Below are 25389 nucleotides of genomic sequence, written 5' to 3' on the forward strand. Positions count from 1 at the left end.
TCACAGACTCCAAGTTCAACAACCAAAGTCAGTCCTCCTGAGTTCCTTATTGGAATCTCAACTCTGTTCATTTAAACAAAAGATTTATAAGACAAGCAGAGATATAATAGTATGAACACTATCCTGTCAGAACCTACTTTTCACTTATTTTTACAAGAGGCAGTGTTGACAGAGGAATTCCTGCTATGCAAATGTGTCATCTGAGATCCAGTGAACATAAGGGCCATTTGTGGAAGTGCTACTGTGACGGATTAAAATGGCAACCTTCTCAGGGTAAAGAAAAACAGTTTTGTACAATGAGAAACACATGTTCCAGAAACTTCTGGAGTTGGCATTTTTTGATAATAAGTTATAAGGCTTAATTTATCAGAGCCACAAAGTGAAGGAATTAATAATTCTTCAGCCACTGCAGCTGCCAGCATACTACTGTTATACTACTATAATGCAGAGACAGCCTCTTGCTAATTACAAATATATATATGTTTTTACTTAATTAATTAATTTTTGGCTGCGTTGGGTCTTTGTTGCTGCACGCGGGCTTTCTGTAGTTGCGGCGAGTGGGGGCCACTCCTCCTTGCGGTGCGTGGGCTTCTCATTGCGGTGGCTTCTCTTGTTGCAGAGCACGGGCTCTAGGCGCGCAGGCTTCAGTAGTTGTGGCATGCAGGCTTCAGTAATTGTGGCTCGTGGGCTCTAGAGCACAGGCTCAGTAGTTGTGGCTCACGGGCTTAGCTGCTCCAAGGCACGTGGGATCTTCCCGGACCAGGGCTCGAACCCCTGTTCTCCTGTGTTGGCAGGTGGATTCTTAACCACTGCGCCACCAGGGAAGCCCACCTATATTATGTTTTGCCTTTTGTCACTAACCCTCCTGGAATTATCTTTGGATAGAGTGTATGTTGGGTATCCAATTGTTTTTCTTCCATATTATATCTGACATTATGATTTATAGTAAGCAATATGTATTTTGTCTTCCTTTGTCCTATTTCTGGCACAGAGCTCCTAAAACCTTTGGAATTTCTGAAGTAACAGAGCAATTAAGAGGTCTTTTGTTATGTTAATGAGTTGACTTTTGGAAAGTACCAAAAGATGGGAGCTGGTTGCCAAGAGAAACAACCATGTGATTAGAGCGTTGGAACTTTTAGCATCCTCCTGTCCTGCTCTGGGGAAGGAAGGGGGCTGGCCAATGATTTAATCAATCATGCCTATGTAATGAAGGCTCCATAAAAACCCAAAGGGGTGGAGTTTGAAGAATTTTCAGGTTGGTGACCTAGTTGCTTCCACAGGTCATTAAGCCTGGCCCCAAACTCCATGAGAACAGAAGCTCCTTTGCTTTGGCCCTTGCTCTGTGTATCTCTTCATTTGGATGTTGATTTTTATATTTCTAATATCCTTTGTAATAAACTGGTAGTCTAGTGACTAACCTGGTTTCCTTAGTCCTATGAGCTGCTCTAGCAAATTAACTGAACCCATGGAGGGGGTTGTGAGCACCTCTGATTTATAGCCAGTTGACTGGAAGCACAGGTGGCAGCCTGGACTTGTGATTGGCATCTGAAGTGAAGGACTGAGCCATTAACCTGAGGAATCTGATGCTATCTCTGGGTAAGAGTGTCAGAATTGAGTTGAATTGTTGGACACCCAACTGGTGTTGGAAAGTAGCCTGGTGGTGTGGGGAGAACCACCACACATTGAAATTGGAATCCGAATCATTAATATACTACACAGTCCCAGCTCCATTCACTGAAATGTGCAACCTTTTTCCAACTCTCTGTAGTTCTGGATCACAGATCAAGTTTCCAGTCTGTTTATGCATCGCTCTCAGGTATTGCTCTATTTTTTTCTATCCCTGCAGCAGTATCACATGGTCTCAAATTCTATAGCTTTATAAAGTGTCTTGCTATATGGTGAAAAGTTCTTGCAATTCATACTTCCTCAAAAGTGTTTAATTTTTCTTGGATTTGCAGGTCCATACATTTTTTAGGAAATTTTATAAAGTTCCACAGAAAAGGGGGCAGAGTATATTTAGGTTGGGAATACATTGACTCTATATTATGTTGGGGAAAGTTGACATCTTTAATACTGAGTCTGCCAATCCATGGACATGTAATATCTTTTGATTTAACTACTTTTTAAACAGATTTCATAATTTCCTTTATAAAGATCTTGGGCATTTTTGCTAGATTTAATTCCTCAAATAATTACATCATAGTTTTCAGAGCTACTGTAGATTTTACCTTAAACATTTTTATTTCTGTTACTAGCTGGTATATTAAAATACAAGTAAATTTTATATACTAGTTTTGTATTTAGCAAATGCCAACTTTAAAAAAAAATAAATTTATTTATTTTAGGCTGCATTGCGTCTTCGTTGCGGTGAGTGGGCTTCTCATTGTTGTGGCTTCTCTTGTTGCACAGCATGGGCTCTAGGCATGTGGACTTCAGTAGTTGTGTCATGTGGGCTCAGTAGTTGTGGCTCGCTGACTCAGTAGTTGTGGCTCACTGGCTCTAGAGCACAGGCTCAGTAATTGTGGTGCATGGGCTTAGTTGCTCCGCGGCATGTGGGATCTTCCCGGACCAGGGATCGAACCTGTGTTCCCTGCATTGGCAAGCGGATTCTCAACCACTGCACCACCAAGGAAGCCCAACAAATGCCAACTTTCCTTGTTAATTGCAACAACTTATCTGTAGATTCATTTGAATTTTCTGTGTACCATAGCCTATCACCTGGTTTTCTTCTTTTTAATATTTATTTATTTATTTGTTTGCGCCGGGTCTTAGTTGTAGCAGGCGGGCTCCTTAGTTGCGGCATGCTTGTGGAATCTAGTTCCCTGACCAGGGATCGAACCCGAACCCAGGCCCCCTGCATTGGGAGCATAGTGTCTTAACCACTGCACCAACAGGGAAGTCCCCTAACATCTGCTTTTAATGATAATTTTATTGTTTTTCAATCCTCACATTTCGACTTCTTTTCTAGGTTTACTGTGCTAGCTCAGACTTCCAGCATTAGGTGGAATGGAGTGTGTGATGGTGGGAATCCTTATGTTGTTCTCAGTTTCAAAAGGAATGTTTTTAGAAGATGTAGTGGGTAAATAGTGGCTCCCCCAAAGATTTGTCCAAGTCCTAGACTACTTTGAAATGTGACCTTACTTAGAAACAGGATCTTTGCATATGTAATTAAAACTCCCAAGATGAAATCATCTTGGACTTAAGAGTGGGCCCTAAATCCAATGACAAGTGTCTTTATAAGAGACAGAAAAGGAGAAGATATGGAGACAGAGGGAAAGACCATGTGATGACAGAGGCAAAGATTGGAAGGATGTGTCCATAAGCCAGGGAACACCAAGAATCGCCAGCAGACTAGACTTTACAAGGAAATGCACAGATGGGTTCAGGATTCTTTTTCAGTAGTTACATGAATGTGTTCTTATAATTATTTTTAAGCTGGAGGTTTATGTTTTATATACTTTTGTATATATGAAACATTCCACAATTTAAAAAATTTATAACACATTATTTAACTGGAAGATGGGTAGAAGGGAAACAATTAGGAAAGGAATTTGTGGGCCATATGCTACTGTTCAGTGTTAGGATTTCAAGTTCCTTTTTAATTCTCTTAATCACATTTCAGGGTAATTTTCGTTCAGTCATTCATTCATCCATTCAATACTTATTGCATCTTTCTAGTTTCAGGCACACTATGAAACAGAAGAGCATGGTCTCTCTTATCAAGTTGCTTAACATCTGGTCAGGGAGAGAGACTACAATTTAGATCATGACCCCATAGCAGGGAAAAGACAACGATACAAGTACACAGATGGAGAGATTCAGGGGAGTGATTCCTGCATTGAGCATTGAAGGATATCTAAGCCAGAGGAAGAAGAGGGTCATGGCATTCCAGATCAAGGGGAAGCATGTACAAGGAAGGTTAAGGAACAAGGCACAGAAAGAACAGGGATTGATTTTGCTGGACTACAGGGTACATATTAGGAAGCTGTGAGAGATTTGATTAAAGATACAGGCAGAGGCCAGATTAAGAAAAGCCTTGGAAGATGTAGTAGTTAGAATTAGGTTTGGCTGTAAGGGACTGATTATCCAAAATAATAGTGTAAACAAGAGAGAGGTTTAGGGACTTCCCTGGCGGTCCACCTTCCAATGCAGGGGATGTGGGTTTGATCCTTGGTCGGGGAGCTAGGATCCCACATGCCTCGCAGCCAGAAAACCAAAACATAAAAAAACAGAAGCAATATTGTAACAAATTCAATAAAGACTCTAAAAATGGTCCACATCAAAAAAATCTTTAAGAAAAATAAAAAAGACAGATGTTTATTGCTTTCTCATGCAAACCCCGTGTGTGGGTAGGTGGTGGCTTCTGTGATGCTTCACTCTTGAGTCCAGGACCCAGACACCCTCTCTTTTTAAGGCTCCATGGTCCAAACACAGCTAACAATTAGCACAACACAGCCTTTTAAAATAAAAGTGCTTTTATTATAAAATTCTAAAAATGTGCTTTAAAGGTCAGTCATGGGAATACTGCATAATAAGAAGAAATATATCTTCATAATACAGACAATCACAGAGCAGATTTTATACTGTCCATGGAATTAATATTTAAAAGACATTCTTCTTCTTTTCAGTTAAGAAGAGTCTTCAGAGCACCATTATTTGAAGGAAAGGTATTTTGCGTATCAGAGTTCATCTTTGGTCTGCAATTAAGAAACAAAATATTTAGAGCCATCAGGAAGTCTTCTACGAGTCAAGAAGGCTTACATTAGTCTATTAATTATTTTCCCCTAAAGATGAAAGAAGGGGAAAAAAAAAGCCAAGTTATTGCTAGAGGCTTTTAGGACTATTATTTGGAATCACCCAAGGGTAAAGTCACATTGGTTGGGAACCTGAACATCTAAGGGTCTGTATTATGGTAAAAGGCTTGCGTTATGAATGGTATCAGTGAATGGCTAGAGTAGACAATGGGCAAAAAATAAACAAAGCTATCATTCTAGTCCCTAACTGCTATGAATCTGGGGAATCATTTGGCACCCCTCAAAGTCACTTAGAGATAAAAATTTAAAAAGAGGAGTGGAGAAAGGGAGCTGCCCACTTTCATTTGGAGCCAACAGAAGCGTTCTGATATCAAATCACTAACTCCATGTGGGAGCACGTTTCGATTCTGGAAATTTCTGTTTTGTCACTGGCTTTCACTGATTCTATGGCCTTGCAGCACTGAGAGCAATTAATGCTGATGATGTACCACTTTTGAGAGCCAGTTAGTGGCAAATCAGTTCCCCCCCAAAACAAAACAGACAACCAAAACTGATTTGTAGCATGTACTGTTGTCATGGTGTAAATACTTCCACCAGGTGGTTTCCAAGCTACCAAAATTTAACCACTGTGAAAAATTCCTAAATATTTAACAATCTGTGAACTTGTATGAGGTGGCTCCATCACACCATCGGGACTGGTAGTCATCTTATTCCTTTTAAACCCGCTTGAGAGGCAGACATGATAATTGCCAAATCTGCACTCTCAACTTTGGTTCCAATGCCACAGTTCTGAGTTTTTCCGTTCAGAGACATTATGCTGTTGCTTAAAATAATGTCAAGCCAGCATATTATATATATATATACTACATATAATACATATAATAACTTTGTACAATATATATTCCTTCAAATGAAAAATACCTATAATCACCGCCCCCCCACCCAACCCATCACACTGTCTTTACGCACAATTATGCACACAATTTGAAGGTGATACACTGGTTTTTGGTTCTTGCTTTGCTATAATCCAGATAGATGATTCTGAGCTAAACTCTTCTTTGGGCTCGGTTTTGTTAACTATAAAATGAAGGCATTTACTGGGTGATCTCTAAGGTCCTCTTGAGCCTGCCAAGTCCATATGTGCATCTGCCTTTTATAAACAAAATCAGTATGCAGTGGTATCAACCGAGATTGCGTTTAAATGAATACTCTGTTAACATGAATAATGATGGTTATACATTTTTCCATCTCTAAACTGGATGACGAACTCTGCAGAAACGATCTCACAGGGAGATGAAGCTCTTAGATGATAGGTGTGAAAACACTTTTCAAACTGTAAACATCTATTCAAATGCCACGTGATCTGAATTCTCACAGTAAAAATGGCTTCCCTCCACTTTGCTGAGAGCTCACTTCACTGCATCTTAGCGCTTGTCTTTTGCCTTGCTGGGATCTATTTTATCTGCCTCCTCTGCTAGAATGAATTGCTTGGAGGCTCCAGGAGGCATTCAGGTAGCTGTTGCCTGACTGAACGAGGAAAGGAATGAATGAAGAGTTGGATCACTGTTAGTTCTTACTCTGACACTGGCTAGAAGGTGAGTTCTGGTTACCTTCTTCGTATGGCATGTGCAAGGAAAGAGGTCATCCTCGGTCTGTGGTTCTACCCTCTTCATGCCCTCCCGGATTTGGGGCTCACCCACTTGTAAACTGGCATATTCCTGTATAGGAGACAATACAAAAACATGTCTTATATATCACTTAACGTCCACTTACCAAATTAGACACACCGGAGTTTGCTAGAACACAGTCCACTTAACACATGTGTCAAGTTGTGGTATGCAGGGTCCTCCATATTCCCCTTAAAAGCCCAACAACAGAGCTTCTGAGAGGCGGCTGACCTTTGGGCACTGGCTGCCTATTTCTAAGGGACCACTCCTTAGTCTACGCTTCACTGATATGACTCGTACGGTATTTTGTTTTGACCTTCTGCCACGTAGCGAAAATAATTGTGCTCCCCATCTTCCCTTGACTGAGAATCTGAGGATAGACTATTTCTGCCTGACCCACCATAGCTGGTACAGCCTCAGTCGCATCTTCATTCATCATGCACTTGCTCTGGGCTAAGCTCTGGCCGAGGCGCTTAGGCTCGAAAAATGTGAGTTGAATGAGTGAACTCTACCCTGTGGCTCTTTGGGAATTCAAATAGTACATCCCCCCAGCTCCTTCTTCAGTTTACATACTTCACCATCCCCTAGGAAAGGTTATAAAGGGGGAAGGGACCAGGAATGACCAACTTTGTTCTGCAGCAGAGCCTAAGACACGGGGCTCAATATCTGCAATTCTGCAATTCTGAATTAAAAAAAATCTTAACTTAGATCTAGTACTATTATTAGCCAATTACTTGTTTACTACTGCATTTTTTTTAAAAAAAAGAACCTTTCAAATTGTCAGATATGCTCTGATTACAATGCCTAAATGGTAGGTCCATAAAAACAATTTCCAAGAAAAGTCGTGGCCCATATGGGGTCAGCACAACAGGTCCAAACATACCTTGCACTGTATAGAAAAAGAAATGGTAAGGCAGCAGCAATATTGTACAGAGAGGAAATGTGAATCCACACACAGTAACTCTGTAGGATCAGAAGCCAATTTTCTAACCACATACCACATGGTTCTAACGTTAATACTTTTCTTTTAAGGTTGTAGCATTCTCCATTAGCTAATCTTTGGCTTTCTACTATTTTCATTATTATTTAATATTTATCCCTGATTTTTGCCTACAGAGGTATACATATATCTCCTAAATGAATATACTATTAGAAATTGTTAAGTGAAATATTACTTGCTACTAACATGACCAATTACAAGTATGTCTATTTTCTTAGAAAATACTGACCTGGAAAAGTTTAAAATAATAACAGAATATGTCATCACCCATGAGATTATTTCTTGCAAATTCTTGTCCTGTTTTTGCTATCTTCTTTGCCTGTGGGAACAAGAATAATATCCTTTAATGAAACATACTTTTCCCCATACAGACATATGCTAACTGATCTTCAGAGTACATTTTAGTGGGACAATAGTGGAAAAAATATCTTTGGGGTCTTGTGCGGTAAAGGGAACATTTAACAGAGTACGTTTGTTCAAATCAAAGGGACGATTTTAAGACTTGAAAGTTTGAGAAGTCATATTGGGCCTTCTAGAATTGGCCTCTCTTGGAGAGAAAAGGCATACGATAATTGAACTAACAATGACTTTGCAGAGTAAATGTAAGATGAAGCTTAATGCACTGCCTTAACAATTTTCAGCACACAATTAGTTTGATGCTTCTTTCATGCGATCCCTCATTTTAATCCATAGCACAGTTAGTTTTTCCTCCTGCCAGGCTGGCCATCTTCATTTTCATATTGCTAGGGGAGGTGAGGCAGTGCTTGGGACTCAAATCAAACTGACTAAAGGAGAGAGCATAATCAAGGCCAAGGTTTAGCTTTTTGTGTCATGTGCAGAGTAGACAGCTAATCCAAGCCACTATGCCTGTGTTTACCCTGAAGGGATCTGTGCTATCCGCGGGGAGGTGGTTTCCCATTTACAGGTAAGGGTCTACATCTAAGCATCCCAAATGCTTTCCAGGCACAAGACATTGAAAATGAACCCATGATAATTGGGGTACAAAGAGACTGACCTTACCTCTTCATCGTGATCTTTTGCCCATTTAAGTTTTTCTAGGAGATCGCTCAGGTTGCTTTTAACTGGAATGTAGTGTTTCCAGGGCTGCAGTTCATTATAAAAGTGTTCATAGTAGATGGAGTCCTGCTTCAGCACCACACTGTCACCTACTAGCAGATATGGTAGGCGATAGGCTGCAACAGTGCCATCGACGTTTATCTGATACTTATGCTGCAAAACAGCAGTAAAGTAGAAGAACCTCCATTAAATTTCCTTTTTCCCACTCTTTATTCTCCTTCTCTTTCCACACGTCAAACCTCAGATACAAACTGGCCAGATTTTGCCCATGGCCTCCAACACTTAGTAAGCGCTATTATATATAACATGCTGACCTAGAGCTAAGGGCACATTTTGATGTTCTCCCAAGTTTCAAAAAGGGTCCACAAGGCTAATGGTGGGGCAGCCAATAAAATTATAAAACTGTTGTCCTAAGGCTACAACCTAAGGAAAGATAGATTTATCGTGACTGTGTAATCCGTTTACTACTTTCTTGATGGCACGTGAGCACCTCACGATGGCACATTCTATGCCGTGTTACCTTTTAACATCAGGTGGCCACATGCAAGTGTTAATGAAATTAACAAGCTCTGGGGCAAGAACACCTATGAATCAAAATATTTATAGCACTGTGGTAGTCAACAGTCTTTAGCTGTAGCAAATTCAACAGGTAGAAAGAAAGTAAAGGTCTGACAAAACACCCTCTGAAGAGGGATGGCTGGTATCAGATTTGATTTGGTATCAAATCTCCCATTTCTTTCCAAAATTTCTGTATATGCATATGGAAGAAACACAGACAATTCAACTTATGGCCTTTAGGTCTTCCTCGTACCAGGTAACCCATCAAAAGAAAATCAGGCCATTTACAGCACAGACAGCTAATCACTGGCCTTCCCACCTGCAGGAGACAGCTGACTACTTTTTGGCCCACTTTTCCTTTTACCATATGGGGCTTCAAAACCCGTCAGTGGTCTAGAGATCAGGGCAGTATCCCACTGCTTGAAAAAGGGGAGTGGTCAGAGAAAGGATCCATACTGGGGAAACAGGAACAGTCCACATGCTAGACACAGAAAGTGTGTAGCATCTCCAGAGTTCCTGAGCAGAACGTCTAGATGGATTCCAAGTCATTTCCCTACCAGAAGGCCCAACAAGAGACACCTGGTTTATATTTCTTCTTTAGTCTATTATGATGCTATGGCTCTTGGGAGAAATATTTGTAAAATTACTTACATGTATGTATTAATAAAAAAGGATTTGGAGCCGAAATATGCTTTTCTTGAGGGTCAGTTGGGGGAAAAATTACAGCTCTACCCAGGTCCCAAGCTCCTGTGCTGCATATTTAATATCAGGTCTAGGTACTGAGTACAACCCAGGTTGCCCCCCTAGGAACTGGTTAGTCCCCAGGGCTCCATTCCTTACGGTTCCTAAAATGTTGCACTCACCTCTCTCACCCCTGTAATTTACAGGCCTCGATTTCCCGCCCCCAAATGCAGGTATTTGGAAAAACACAAAGGATTGGCCATGGATGATGTCATACCTTGAAGAAATCAAAAAATGAAATGTGTTTTACAATGGGACCATACAGGCTTTCATCGTGTTTAAAGAAGAAAAAGTTGGTGAAAGCAGCGTCTATGAGTTCCGGGTGTTTTCTGCTGAGTTTAACCAACTCAAGTCTCTCTTTTCGGCTGTCTCGCCCTCTCCAGACAGCTGTGGAGTTTTTGCTTTCCCAGGGAGGACCCGTGTTGGCTTGCACAGACATCATATCCAGACTGACTCTGGAAGACAGAGAGTGCAACAGATTTTTCTCCCAAACCATCATATTGCAAGGGTTGTTGGGAAAGAATTCACCAAGGAAAGAAAACCAAGGCTCTGGGTCATCTGGGACCCGTCTCTCACCGGCCCATGGTTTCGAGGACAGAGTCAGTCAAGTCATAGGTAGGCATCACGATATCCTTGGAATCTGTGGAGCCACACCAGGAAAAGATCGGATGGATGTTTGAATCGGATTTCTTTTTTTCCAAAGGCCAGTCTCCCAAATTAACAAAAAACTCCACATCGGGCATCTTCACCTAGGAAAAGAAAGCCAAGATGGTTAAAATGATGGTATAGTTTTTCATATCAGCCATTTCACTATCATTGTCCAAACTCCACTAAAACCCTGCTAAAGCACATTATACCCAGGAACAGGATTCAGCATATGGCAATTCTCCTTTAGGCTCAAAGTAAGTTTAGTACCAAAATAATTTTACTGTAAAGTATCTTCTTTCCTTAAAAATATTTACTTATTTATTTATTATTTTGACTGCACTGGGTCTTAGTTGCGGCATGCAGGATCTTCATTGTGGCACGTGGGATCGTCATTGCGGCATGCGGGATCTTTTAGTTGTGGCATGCATGTGGGATCTAGTTCCCCAACCAGGGATCGAACCCAGGCCGCCTGCTGGGAGCGTGGAGTCTTACCCACTGGACCACCAGGGAAGTCCCAGGTATTTTCATCTATAATATACTGTTTGGGGTTGAGTGTATCCCCCCAAAAGATAGGCTGAAGTCCTAAACCCTAGTATCTCAGAATGACCTTATTTGGAAATAGGGCTGCTGCAGATGTATTTAGTTAAGATGAGATCCTACTGGACTAGGGTGGACCCTTAATCCAATATGACTGGTGTCCTTGTGAGAAGAGGTGAAGATGTCAAAACACACAAGGATAACACCATATGACAACAGAGCGGAGTGATGCAGCTGCAAACCAGGAACACCAAGGATTGCCGGGCACCCCCAGAAACTAGGAATAGCCAAGAAAGGATCCCCCCTATAGGTTTTAGAGGAAGCACTGCCCTGCTGACACATTGATTTCGGACTTCTAGCCTCCAGATTGTGAGAGAACAAATTGCTGTTGTTTTTAGCCACCCAGTTTACAGTACTTTGTTACAGCATCCCTAGGAGACTAATACAGGTCTACTACCTGACATAAAACTTCAGAACAGTATATAGTACTTAAGGGTCCAGAATAGAACAACCCTGGTATTGTTATTATTTTTATTTTGAAAAATTATAGTGTAAAACCTGGGCTCAAATTGTCTATTATACATCTGAGAAAAGAGATACTTACTTTTCTAGTCAAAGAAAGTAGTATGGCATCCATGAAAATTCTAAAACCTACATGTTCACCATGAGTCTTGATATAAATCTGGAAGAGAATTGAATGTTTACTGTTAGTCTAAAAGTACCCGCTGACTTCACTGAGATCAATCTTATCACAATGATCTGCAGAATGATTTTTAATAAAACTATGTAGCTAGTTGTAGCCAAATGGTCAAAATTAAAAATCACTAAAGGCAAGAAAACCTCAGTCGTGAATTGTACCTTGTTATCCTTCAAGGTATAATGACACAAGCTCTGTCTCTGTCCAAATCTTTTCGGGATTTCTGTTGCAATCTTTTCTGGATCAATGGTAGGGAAATGTGCCAGATCTCTCTGAATTTGAGTAATGGTTTCTGGGCAGTTCATCTCCCATAGCCAGGCTGCACTGTCTTCCAAAGGACAGTCACAATTCTCATGGTAAACTGGCCCTAATTACACACAAGGAACAAAGTATACAGTAATAATTTCACTCAGCATTTGAAACATGTAACAAATGTTCGTAATATGACTTTACAAGTTTTGCCTAGTTAGATGGGGGAGGGCAATTTGATGGAAAACATATTTTAAAAAGAAAAACATTTTTATTACCCTGCTGTATCTCAAGTTAAGTCTGTTCTGACTGCTCTTCACAGATAGGTGTTATGATATTTTTACAGTCAGGCCCACTTGGCTACTTTTTGCTCTAAGTGGCTACCATAGTCCATTACTTTTTTTTTTTTTTTTTTTTTTTTTTGGCAGTGCGGCCTGTAGGATCTTAGTTCCCTGACCAGGGATCGAACCCATGCCTCCTGCAGAGTCTTAACCATTGGACCACCAGGGAAGTTCCCATAGTCCATTACTCTTTTTTTTTAAATTAATTTTTATTGGAGTATCATTGCTCTACAATGTTGTGTTAGCTTCTGCTGTATGGCAAAGCATTACTCTTTATGTTTTGTGTACTTAAGAATAACCAAACATTGGTAAAAGGATATCAGAGGAGTATACCTGTTTTAATGAAAGACAAAATGATAAGAAATTTATATTTCAGTGGTCTATTATACAAACTAGTTCTTAAAGTGTCTAAGGTACTTTTCTCAATGGATAAATCATCATAAGTAACAATACAAATGGGCATTCCCTGGCGGTTCAGTGGTTAGGACTCCATGCTTCCACTGCTGGGGCCTGGGATCAATACCTGGTGGGGGAACTAAGATACTGCAAGCCTTGAGGCGAGGCAAAAACAAAAAAGCAAACAAAAAAAACCAATACAAGTAAATAAAACACCCCTACTATGTTTAGTATAATATTTTTTTAAAGAAAATATAAAGAAGCAAAGTAATCCTCAAAACACCCATTTCATTACTATTATAATGAATTAATTACATGTTTATAGAAATAATACTAACATAATATAGAATCTGAATTGAGATTTTACTGTCATTTATTTCTATGAGTCTCAGATTGTCACCTGACCCAGGCAGTAGTAGACAACGGGACATCTTTTTAAGGTTAGCAGGTTATATGGTACTGTGTGGTCCTGGTGGAGTGTGGGGAAGAAATGTAGGCACTTTCTAGAAAAACGTTTGCCTTTCGTGGAGCAGGGAGACAAGGAAGATTCGTGTGTCTGTATACACACTGCTTCTCTAATATTTTAGGGTACTGTCTCTGCTGAGAGGGAATGATATGGCTCTAGATAAGAAAGTTGTACTCTTATCCTGTATAAGAAAACAGAATTTCTCTGGAAAATAGCACTGAAACAAAACAAAAAAACCCACAGTCAATTCCCCCGCTCTCCCATCAAGTCCTCTTTCTTCCTGAAGTGACTGACCAAATTTCAATAACACTCATCAGTTACTTAAGTCATGTATCTCTAATTAAGAAAGCGCCATCGATGACCGTATATATAGCTTGATTGTTCTTGCTAATGTTGTGCCTTTAGGGAGCAACTTCTCTATTAATATGTCCTTTCCTCTTTAGCAAATTGTAATTTCCATTTGAATCGTGCATTTCTCTCTTTTACCAGGACCCTCAATTTAGCTTTCAAGTAGGAAATGTCTATTTTTTTCTTTTAGTGCAAAAAATACCACGCTAACTTGTTTTTGTTGATCAAATGACATGTATTATTGTGTTCAAATACTGCTGTGTTAAAATTATGTTCCAAATTACCTTTTAAAATATATGGAGACTTGGCCACATGTTGACCTTGGAATTTGACTTCTATCTTCAGATTTGTGTAGCTCGCATACATTCTGTATCTTACTATGAAGGACCCGTCCTTTCGGTCTAAAATCTGGACGCCCACTCTAGTGAATTGCTCATCTGGGGCTGAGACTTTAATCTGGAACACCTTTTCACCCGGAGAAGATGTGAATCTGTGATGGGAAGAACAGTGAGATAGAAAGATTATTTTAAGAAACAACCGTGCAAAGATTATGTTCTCTAGTCTGTGAACCTTCCTATTCTCCTCCACATTCTCCCCCTAACATATGCTTGTTTCTTTTTCCTTATGCTTTTAGTACCATAATGAATAGGATGGATCAGAGAGGAAAAAAAGAAGAGGATTACAATGGCCAAGATAACATAAAACAGTTTTATTAGAAAATTGCAAGGAGATATGTTGACTACTAATTTATGTAAACATAGAACATACTTATGCATTTCATATATAAAAATAGTCTTTTCAACCTACTATTTATTTCATGCCCATCTGGAAATTTGTGATGAAATGGTGCCTCTAAAGATAATGATTTTCTGAAAAATCTCTCAAAGATTTTATTTTTTAAAGAATCAGTATTACAAATCACGCTCAGCCACAGGCAAAAGCTAGTAGGTAGTATATCACCCAAGCGACATTGTACAAAAGTGTTTTTTGGAGTGAGTGCTCTGGCTGTTACGATTAAGATGGTATTTAGTTTCCCCAATCGTACTATTTATAGACAAGTGACAAAATTTATAACTCTCCTTTTCTTTGCTTTGGGAAACTTCTTAGTCCCAAGATTTTCTGCCTACAAAATACACACAGCAGCATCCACCAATTAAAAAAAAGACAATCATTTCAGAAGTAAGTGAATTCTACAAATAAGTTTTAAGTATACTTTCAACCGTTGAATTCAGTGGAACGAAATAAAGTTGTAACAAAAATAGGAGATTCATATTTTGATACATTCCCCCTCAACTCTAAAGTTTCAAATAGTGCTTTATTTTTCTTTTGAGTTTCAAAACCTGCTTACCTGCAGAGGTCCACCTGAAAACAGAGAAAGGTGCAACCAAGCAGTTTCTAACAAGTGGGTTTAAATTCCTTATAACAGTTTATGCAAAAATAATGAGAAAGAGTACTTTCAGCAAAGTACAGGAGTTTGTTCCCCAGTCATGGGGAAATCCCTATCAAAATAGCCAGGAGAAGAGCTAATTCGAAATTATTTGTAAAGCTACAGAGAAAAATTGATTGGATGGGGGGAACAGTTACAACCAGATGTGAATAGCACCCAAATGTCCTGGATTTTAAACTGCTGTGGAGAAACGAGTTCTTGGGCGGATAAAATTTAAGGGGAAAACCAGTAAGTTTTAACTGCATTCCGAAATAATCAGGGAGCCATTGCTCGACTTACTTATTTCCTGATGTGTCCACCGCCTGGATGTAGAAATAGCGCGCGGGAAGGACCACAGCTGCTTTGAGCCCGGGTCCCCATATTTCGCTCTTCTCCGGGCTCAGTCGCCTCTCTCCGCCGGTCTCGGCCAGTGCTGGAACTGTCCCCAGAAAGAAGCAGTAAAGCAGCAAAGTGCTAAACATTTACAAGATGGACTCAAAATGATCCACAGATAAATGAAGTGGAAGAGGTGGACGGAACCAGCCGCGGCTCCGGCAGGGGCACGTCGGCCGATCGCAGCAGCAGACGCGGCTCCAAGTGGGGTCCTTTGCTGTGCTGGGCAGGCGCGTGGGTCTCCCCGGAAAGGTCACAACCGGGGCGCTGGCTTGTCCAGCTGAAAGGTGCCAGTAGTTCTGGTGAAATGCGCAAGGACCACGCCGCTCCTCTTCCTCGGGATAATGACAAACTTGCGTTGCTTCTGTAACTGGAGCATCATTGAGGGCGAACGCGTCTCAGGTTCCAGCCCAAGGTGCACGGCCAGGGGATTGGCCCGCGCGTCGGCCCGGACTGAGTAAGGCCTCCTCCAAGTGGATGGCGCAGTGGACACGCGTCCCGGCGCCAGGGCTTCCTGGGACGTGTAGTTCGCGACAGGACTAGCGGAAATCCCGCCAGGTTTTACCATCTCTCACTTGTTATTTACTTTGCCGTCACCGCTTTCAGGGGACAAATAAATAGTAGCTGCCCAGTAGAGGGGCACTTGGGCCTGGAGGCACAGCTAAGATTTTTTAAAAAATTGTCACTCTGTCCCCCGCACGTGCAGAGGGCAGGTATAAAACACGATGAAAGGAAGGTGTTGTCAATGATATCTGACGATCGGTCGCCCGGCACAGCCGTCCCCGCGCGCTCCGATGGGACGAGAGACGCCAGCCCCAGGGTAACCGGAGGCGCGTCGCGGGCCGAGCGCTGGAAGCTGTGATCCGGGACCGGTGCCGGGCTCCGCTGCGGCCGCAGCGACCCGACCCCACCGGACAGGCCAGAGGTACATCGGGCTGTGGGCAGGGGCCGAGGTGGCCGCCGGCGACTGTGCGCTGTGCCCTCCGCCGGGCACTGGAGCGCCGCGGGCCAGGCCTGCCGCCGCCCACCTGCTCTCTGCGTCGCCAACGCAGCCTGCGCGTCTGGGGGCCCTGGCCTCTCCGGTGCCCGGTGGCCATCCGAATGGACGCCAGTGCGTGGGGACACGTCTTCCAGGGAAGAAGTGGGGTGAAGAGCTGGGCCGCAGGGTGGCGGGAAGGGTCCGGGAGAGAAAGGACGAGTCCTCTCGGGAACAAAGCCCGATTTGGAGGGGCCGCGGGGATACCGGTGGCTCCCGCCCGGCGGCAGTCTCCACGCCACGCTCGGCAGGGCCCGGGACCGGAACGCGCGGCGGCCGTCCCCTTGCCCCTGCACGCCCGCCCGGGGCCAGCGCGGTCGCAGGAGGGGTCACGGTCAGCTCCGAAATCGTACCGGGAGCCTCCTCCTTCCCTTCCCCCCTTCTCTCGACCTTTTCAGCTGCCGCCTCCCGCCACCCCACCACCAAACTCTGATGGGCCGGTGGAACCGCCAACCAAAGCGGGCCTGGGCGGGGGTTTTCTTTACTGTTTCCTTTTCGGCAATTGTCATTAGTAATGCTATCAACTCGTTCATTCAAAAGCTCGAATCGGGGCCTCCCTCTTCTCCCGGGAGCAGTGATCTGCCCGCGTCCCATTCCCCCCCGGGAGCCCTGAGCACGCGAGCGTCCCCGGGCCCCCGGGCGGATAGGAGGCGGACACCCCGCCGGCCTCTGCCCGCTCCCCGTCGCCGAGAACTCCGGCTTCCCGCCGGGCGGAGGGCGGGAGAAGCGGCCCGGAGGCCTCAATGCGGGGACACGGGGACGCGCGGCCCTCGAAGGCGCCGGGACCGCCGAGCGGCGCGGGCAGGGGGCGCAGCCGTGCTCCTTCCTCTCCGCCCGCGCCGCCTCCGCACACAGCGGCTCCGCGCGGCGGGGACGGGCCTGCGCGATTGTCGCCTCCATCCTGGGGGTCTCCAGGCGCCGCGAGCTTCGCAGAGAAGGGCGGAGGGCCCTCCGCTTGCCTGCCCGGGAGCTTGGGCTCGACGCTGGCCGGAGTGCGGGAGGACCCCCGGTATCCTTCGGAGGCCGGCGCCTCTGCCTGGGAAAGGATTCAGGTCTGACCGCGGAAGGGGCGTGGAGGGCGTGGGGAAGGGTCTGGAGGGGAAGGACCGAGATCAGACCTGCTGAGGCCCAGTGCGTCTGGCCCTCGGAAGAATATTCCATCCTTAGTAAGTCCTTACCTGCCCTTGCGTCTCAGCGGCCTTCCGTGCAGGATACAGATCATAATAGTTGTAATACGTGGAAGACTTTACTGAAGAGACTTTTTAAGATGTTTAGTTCTCTAAGCAAACTTGATGCTTAAAAACAAGGACTTAAGAATCTAACCAGAAAAGAGAGTGTAACCCAGGCCATGAACACTGGATTTACAAATGTTTATTTTACAGAGCAGTTCCTTCCAGGGACTTAAAAATCGTTACTCCAGCGGTGCATTTAAAGCTGGCCATTTTATAAAATTTCTTTTCCACAGAGTTAAACAGTACTTCTGTTGCTTGTGATATGATTTTATGAATAAATCATTAAGTCATTGAGCTTAGGTCCTGCAGTCACTTTTATTAGTAAATCTTCATACAGCATGACCTCGTTTACTGGATTAGGGAACCTGAGTTCTCACAGATGAGAACCAAGAAGTAGAAAAAGAGTGCCCTTGGCTAGAACTCCAGCTCTTGATTGTTAAGGCCACTCCTGGTGGCCTCCTGAATCTAGGCTCCAAATCCCCGGCTTACAGTAATACCCAGCATGGTGCAGGGACTTAAGAATATCTGTTGATGAGACTTCTACAAATTGCCCTGGGGATACAGTAGGCAGGAAAACCAGACTTGCAGGAGACAGACATTCATCATGTAAACACACTAATACACAATGTAGAATTGCACCCTGGTAAGACCTGTGAACGAGGTACTGAGTCTGTACAGGGTGACCTGGCTTGGCTGGAGGAGCAAAGAAATCATCCCCCTAGAAAGTGACATTTGAGCTGACATCTGAAGGATAATGGGAATTAACTAAATAAAGGTGGGGAAGAAGAAGTAGACAGCATTCAGAGAAGGGAAAGGTGATCCGTGGGGAGAGGAGAGTGAGGTGGAGGTAAAGAGAGAGATCACATCCAGGTAAGGAGTTGGCTGCTTGTTCTAAGAGCAGAGGGTTTTAGTCAGGGGAGTTGTATGATCATATATGTGTACAAACTTTACTTTCCAATATCTATGCACAGGTCAGGTTAGAAATGTCAATGCACAGGAGTGGGCAGGGAACTAGGAGTGGAAATGGTTTATAAAAATAGGGGCAAAAGGAGATACAAGATGTGACAAAACCATGCGAGCTGCAGGCCATTTAGTGGAGGGACAAACTGCCCCTCTGTACCTTGGCATTTCCTGAGGCTATAATTGCAACCTAATACAGTAATTGACCTCCACAATGATTCTGTAATCAGTAATAACTTGTGCTTAGTTCACTTGTGAGGAACCCTGAGGACACAATAACACCAGCGCCCTTGGTCGCTGTCGTGGGGAGAAAAGACACGGGTCAGACAGATAATAAGGAAAGGAAATCAACATCAGCAGTGTTTAGGTCATGGGGTTTGGATAATTTTCCTTTTCTGTGTGATATCTTTTGGTATTTTGCAATCTTTTTCTGTAATTTGTTTCGCTTAGGTGAAAAATGTATAAATAAGACACAATTTTTCAAAGAGAAGTTTCCATAAGCAGTGGTTCAAATGAGAAAGTTTTCATACCACTCCAAGTTTACTATTAGCTTTTATTGACAATCAGTATGCACTTTTGTTTATGATCTTTGCTTTTTTTTTTTTTTTTTGGTGAACGTGCAACCAAAGGGATTAGTCTTGTTAGTGACCATTATTTAAAAGCAAACAAACTCCAAACACAAACAAGCAAAACCAGACTGTTAAACTTTTTATTAATCAAGTGCTATGTTTTTTCTCATCTTTAGCTTCCAGGAAGCTCCACCCTACCTTTTATACACAAATGCAGTGATTTCCCTTTCCCTAGGTTTCTGATAAGAATATTCTCCTATATATGTTCCAAGTTAGCATCCTTCAAACATCCCCAGGCTGCCGCACAGAGGGTTGGTACCACAGGCAAAATTCTATTGAATGTGAGGAAGGAAGCTCTGTCAAAGTAGGAGCTAGGCCTGAGATGAAGAGATAACAGGGCAGGGCCTGGAACATTTCTGTCTCCGCAGCACCAGACTAGCCCCCTCAGGCTTTGTCCACTGCACCTCACCATGACCACATGCTCTGTTTCCTGCCCCACTCTACTGCAACCCACCCACGCAACCTCAATGCCAGAAATAAGACCTCCCTCTATCCACCACTCTGGCTTTTAGTGAAAGGCATGAGGATAACAGAAAAGAAGTAGAAAATGCTTTGCTAACAGTGAACTATATTCAATATCCTGTGATAAACAATAATGGAAAAGAATATGGAAAAGGATATAAACGTATATATCTATCTGAGTCACTTTGCTGTACACCAGAAATTAACACAACATTGTAAATCGACTACACTTCAAAAAAATTAAAAAAAAATGCTTTGCTAGGACATCTGCTACGAATCAGAGAAGCCCAGAGTTTGACCTGTACAAACGGAGCTTCTCTTCGAATCTTCCTCCACCATCACCATCACATCCGGAAATGAGGAAGAAGGAGAAAGCATCAAAGCTTCCTGTCTAGAGATCCACTCTACCTAGTCCTTGACCAAAAAGCAAAGGAAAGTTTCCAAAGTGAAACCACTGAAGGTTCCACGTTTGGTGGTGAAACTCCCACCAAGCCTGCAAATGACTATAAACTCTGCACAGAGTCCTAAAAAAATCACTGCCTGAAGGTTTGACTAGAGAGGAAGCATTCCTTCAAAAGAAAGAAAATAAAATCTTTCCTAGGACATGTGGAGTCCTCTTGTATGGGAGCTCTGGTCCATAAATTCCACGAAGGACCTGCAGTACCTTTGCTGGTTTCTCCTCACAGACTCCAGGTCTCTTGTGGGAATCATCTTCTGTTATTTCTTATTGCCTTAGTCATAGGTTTTTGTTATTCAGTGTTTGTAGCATGGGTTTTATATAATCATTTTCCTGTAACCTGGGAACATGATTCTCACTTCTAAATTTTTAAGTAAGCGAATGAGCAGAGAGATTAACTGGTCAAAGTCAAACTGGTCACCGAGGGTGGGTTTTATCTATTAAGTGCTGCTCCATCGTGGGAGCCCTGGGAAGTGGACTCACTCTGCCTGGCACCTGCTTCAGCATCTCCCACACCACCTATTATGGTTTGATTCACCAAGGTCTTCCTTTTGTATAAATCTTCAGCTTCCTCAGATGCCCTTGGTTGCTATTAAACTTTTCTTTGTATACTTCCCCAAAGGCATCGGTGTACACTTGAAACTCAGTTTTTCCTGAGACTGATCAGAAGTTAATTACTACTAGCGATAATTGATTGTGGTGATGCATGCACAGCTTTATTGAGATATAATTCATACACCATGCAATTCACCTATTTAAAGTGTACAGTTCAGTGGCTTTCAGTATATTCACAAAGTTGTGCCTTCATCATCACAGTCAGAGAATATTTTCATTACTCCAAAAAGAAACCCCATCACTCCCAATCCCCTTTTACCTCCCAGCACTAAGTAATCACTAATCTAACTTTTGTTGCTGTAGATTTGCCTATTCTGAACATTTCATGGAAGTGGAGTTAAACACTTTCTGGTCCTTTGTAACTGGCTTCTTTCACTCAGCATAATGTTTTCAAGGTTCATCCATGTTGTAACATGGATCAGTACTTCATTTCTTCTTATTGTTCAATAACGTCCCATTGTATGGATAGACTACATCTTATTTATCCAGTCATCTATTGATGGACATTGGGTTGTTTCCATTTTTTAGCTATTCCGAGTAGTGCTGCTATGAACATTTTGTGGACATATGTCTTCATTTCTCTTAGATATATTCCTAGGAGTGAAATTGCTGGATCATATGGTAACTCTACATATAATGTTTAAGGACCTGTTTTCCAAAGTCACTGGACCATTTTGCATTCCCACCAGCAGTGTATGAGGGTTCCAATTTCTCCACATCCTGTTTGATGCTTATTGTTAATCTGTTTGATTCGAGTCACCCTGGTCAATGTGAGGTGGTATCTTACTCTGGTTTTGGTCTGCATTTCCATGATGGCTATTGATGCTAAACATCTTTTTATGTGCTTCTTGACTATTTCTACACCATCTTTGGAGAAATGACTATTCAGATATTTTTCCCATCTTTAAATTGAGTTACTTTTCTTTTTTATTATCCTAAAGCATCATTTAAAAATAATTTTTAACAAGACAGATGGTCAGTGATCATGACTTAAGCATATAGTAGTTGTAAAATAAATATTTATTGAATGAATGCATATGAAACACGTAAAATATTTTTTAGTGTTTTTGTAGTGTCTAGTGGATTGTTGATCTTTCTTTCTCTTCCCTCTTTTCTTAGGAGCCCATTTTTGCAGCGCTCACGTTTTTGTAGAATGCTGTAAACAATTGTCACAGCTGTTTTTCAAGAAATAGAAAGAGTTGCAACCTCTTCCTCATAACAGAACTTTTATAGTTGCATTCAATGCCTAACGTTGCAGAAGCAGAAAGGACAAATGAGTCTGGAAATGGTGAGTGCAAATCTGAGAGAAGGTCTCCCGAAGAGAATCTACAAGGTGCCGTACAATCTTTCTGCACTCGTGCCTCGGGAAAACCCTTGGGTCCCAAAGGAGATGGTCATTATCCATGGAGCTGTCCAGTGACCCACACTCGGGAGAAAATTTATGCCATCTGTTCAGACTACGCCTTTCTCAACCAGGCGACCTCAATCTACAAAACTCCAAATCCAACCCGCTCTTCTTGCCTCCCCAATAGTACCTCTTTATCTGCTGGAAATAATTCCTCAAGATACATTGGCATCCCGACCAGTGCATCGGAAATCATCTACAATGAAGAAAATAGCTTGGAGAACTTATCCAACAGCCTGGGCAAGCTACCTCTTGCGTGGGAAATTGACAAATCTGAATTTGATGGAGTGACCACGAATTTGAAACACAAATCAGGTAAGGAAGGAGCCATGATGTTCTCATGTGAAAATAAGGAGAAAACAAACAATATATCTTGTTTAAACTTGCCTTCAAACAGATTTTCTTTTTATGATACCAAACAAGGCACATTGCTATCATGTTGTTTGTCAACATAGTTAACAAAATAACCTTGGGCGTAGGACATTTAGTTCACTAATGTGTTGCCACTGGAAACTTCAAACATAACCTTTGCATTTTGAGAGCTTTGAACAAATCTAAGAGTGCTGTAAAACACAAGTATTGTAGATAAGTACTCAGTAGTTTAGTAATGGTTAATGATGTGGCTAGAATAACATACTACTTCATGGTTTTGCAGTGACATGAATCATGTTTCTCAATTAAATAGCTAGTTTTGGGGCTTCCCTGGTGGCGCAGTGGTTAAGAATCCGCCTGTCAATGCAAGGGACACGGGTTCGAGCCCTGGTCCGGGAAGCTGCCACATGCCGCGGAGCAACTAAGCCCATGCTCCACAACTACTGAGCCTGCGCTCTAGAGCCTGTGAGCCACAGCTACTGAGCCCACGTGCCACAACTACTGAAGCCCGCGTGCCTAGAGCTCATGCTTCACAACAAGAGGAGCCACTGCAATGAGAAGCCCGCGCGCCGCAACCTAGAGTAGCCCCTGCTCTCGGCAACTAGAGAAAGCCCGTGCGCAGCAACGAAGACCCAACGCAGCCAAAATAAATAAATAAGAGCCAAAATAAATAAATAAATAAATAAAATTAAATAAATATCTGGTTTTCTTTTTTACTACATAACATTTTGGCTCTTCTGTTGTTAAAAAATTTTGAACACTCAACAGGGTCTCCAGGTACCACTGAGTAGGTTGTGCACTGCCCAGTTTTCAGAGGGTGCAGTGTACAACCTTCACAATTACAATGTGGTGGTTCTGGAGCAGATACTAATGCTCTTCACTTTTTTCTTTTGGACTCACAGTAAGACAGGAATTTTGTGAGGTAGGTACTGTTGTCTTCATTTTATGGGTGAAGAAATGGAGGCATAGAGGGGATACATTGCTTGGGCACAACTGCACAGCTAGAAACAGGCAGAAGTCAGGTTTGTACTTTACTTCTAGGCTTCTCTGATCGTTTTGTAAAACCTGTCTACTCAGAATATTTGCAAAATCAACTTGTTTTTTTTTTTTTTTTTTTTTTAAATTTATTTATTTATGGCTGTGTTGGGTCTTCGTTTCTGTGCGAGGGCTTTCTCTAGTTGCGGCAAGCGGGGGCCACTCTTCATCACGGTGTGCGGGCCTCTCACTATCGCGGCCTCTCGTTGCAGAGCACAGGCTCCAGACGCGCAGGCTCAGTAGTTATGGCTCACGGGCCTAGTTGCTCCGCGGCATGTGGGATCCTCCCAGACCAGGGCTCGAACCCGTGTCCCGTGCATTAGCAGGCAGATTCTCAACCACTGCGCCACCAGGGAAGCCCCCCAAATCAACTTGTTTTACAGAATGTTATGTAAATTTGTAATTCTCGCGGTGTCCGGGGATTTCACTTTGTGTCTCTATTTGTGGGTGATCGGTCTATAATTTTTTTTTCATAATGTTTGTGCAGGTCTCCTAAGACATGTTTGGAAGTATTCTCTCTTCCTGTTTTTTGAGGGGTTTTCAGAGGGGTATTAAAAATCTCTAATTATGATTATGGAGTTGTCTTGATTCCCATCAATTCTGTCAAAGTTTTGTTTGTCCGTTTCATCTATGTTATCAAGGTGTTGACGTAAAGTTGTTTCTAACAGTCTGTTTTCTCTCTCTAACACCTGTAGGGTCTTTAGTGATAACTCCTTTTTCATACCTGATGCTGGTAGTTTATGTTCTTTTTTTCCTAGCTGGATGTTTATCAGTTTTGTTTGTCTTTTGCAAATAATCAGCTTTAGCTTGCTAATTTTCTGAATTGTCTGTTTTCTATTTCATTGATTTATGATCTTTATTATTTCATTCCTCCTACTTACTTTGGATTTATTTGTTCTTCATTTTCTAACCTCTTGATTCAAGACTTTTCTACCGAAGTATTTAATGCTCTAAATTGCTCACTCAGTACTGTTTTAGCTGCGGTCCACAAATTTTAATACACTTTATTTTTATTGTCATTTAATTTGAAGTACTTTCTAATTTCCTTTGTTATTTCTTCTTTGATACATGCATTGTTTAGAAGTATGCTATGTTATCTTGAGGTATTTAGGGCTTTTCTAAGTACTGACTTATAATTTAGTTCCAGAGGACATATGACCTCAGTCTTTTTTTATTTTTTAATTGAAGTATAGTTAATTTACAATGTGGTGTTAGTTTCAGGTGTACAGCACAGTGATTCAGATATATATATATATATATATATATATATATATATATATATTCTGAATATATATATATATATTCTTTTTCAGATTCTTTTCCCTTACAGGTTATTACAAAGTATTGGGTATAGTTCCCTGTGCTAAGCTCACAGTCTTTTTAAATGTACTGAGACTTGTTTCCTGAGGCAGCATATGGTCTCTGTTGCTGAATGTTCCCCGTGCACCTGAAAAGAAGGTGCATTCTGGAGTTGTGGGGTGTCGTGTTCTAAAGATATTTACTGGATCAAAGTGTTTGAAAATGTTGCTCATATTTTCTATGTTGCTACTTAATTTTTGTCTTGTTCTAACAATTGCTGAAAATGGGGTGTTAAAAGCCTCCAACTATGATTGTGGAGCTGTCTTTTCTCCATTTAATTGTGTTGATTTTTGTTTCATGTAATTTGAATCCTTGTTATAAGGTGCACACACATTTATGATTTTTATTTCTTCTTGATGAATTGACCCCCTTCTCATGAAACATCCCGCATTATTCCTGGCAATATTTCTTGTTCTGAAAGCTACTTTTTTGATATTAATATAGCTTTCTTTTGACTAATGTTTGCATGGTCTATCTTTTTCCGTCTGTTTCTTTTCTTTTTTTTTAAATTTATTAATTTAATTTATTT

The 25389-nt window shown here is 42.1% G+C and overlaps 2 protein-coding genes across 7 annotated transcripts in view; one reads left to right on the forward strand and one right to left on the reverse strand.

Moving 5' to 3' along the window:
- Positions 1-4476: 4476 nt before the first annotated feature.
- On the reverse strand, positions 4477-15730 carry POGLUT2 (protein O-glucosyltransferase 2). 2 transcript variants are annotated; one of them, XM_060080257.1, is made up of 10 exons: positions 15206-15724; positions 13764-13969; positions 11841-12046; positions 11587-11664; positions 10374-10546; positions 10015-10252; positions 8442-8651; positions 7651-7740; positions 6365-6472; positions 4477-4697 (listed from the first exon to the last, which is right to left on the reverse strand). In XM_060080257.1, the coding sequence occupies exons 1-10, from the start codon at positions 15385-15387 to the stop codon at positions 4680-4682; spliced, it is 1509 nt and encodes a 502-aa protein (XP_059936240.1). In that variant the 5' UTR covers positions 15388-15724; the 3' UTR covers positions 4477-4679. The 2 variants fall into 2 exon arrangements, with proteins under 2 accessions (XP_059936240.1, XP_059936239.1); XM_060080256.1 differs by lacking the exon at positions 4477-4697 and having other exon boundaries at positions 6256-6472; positions 15206-15730.
- A 102-nt stretch (positions 15731-15832) lies between these two features.
- Positions 15833-25389, forward strand: part of BIVM (basic, immunoglobulin-like variable motif containing) — a 30282-nt gene continuing 20725 nt past the window's right edge. For 2 of the 5 annotated variants that reach the window (XM_060080262.1, XM_060080261.1), the window contains exons 1-2: positions 16706-17386; positions 21809-22409. In XM_060080262.1, the coding sequence (XP_059936245.1) occupies positions 21932-22409 (478 nt within the window). In that variant the 5' untranslated portion in view covers positions 16706-17386; positions 21809-21931. The other 3 variants (XM_060080260.1, XM_060080259.1, XM_060080258.1) reach the window with 3 other exon arrangements.

Source organism: Mesoplodon densirostris, chromosome 17, assembly GCF_025265405.1.
Source record: "Mesoplodon densirostris isolate mMesDen1 chromosome 17, mMesDen1 primary haplotype, whole genome shotgun sequence".
Taxonomy (NCBI): Eukaryota; Metazoa; Chordata; class Mammalia; order Artiodactyla; family Ziphiidae; genus Mesoplodon; species Mesoplodon densirostris.

Bases quoted from the DNA above. Each gene is read 5' to 3' on its own strand.
- POGLUT2 (XM_060080256.1), bottom strand. From the start codon at position 15,387: ATGTTTAGCACTTTGCTGCTTTACTGCTTCTTTCTGGGGACAGTTCCA. The intron at 13,970-15,205 runs GTAAGTCGAGCA...TTCCCATCACAG, and splicing joins GTGGACACATCAGGAAATAA to ATTCACATCTTCTCCGGGTG. The intron at 7,741-8,441 runs GTAAGGTCAGTC...TTGTTCCCACAG, and splicing joins CAAAAGATCACGATGAAGAG to GCAAAGAAGATAGCAAAAAC.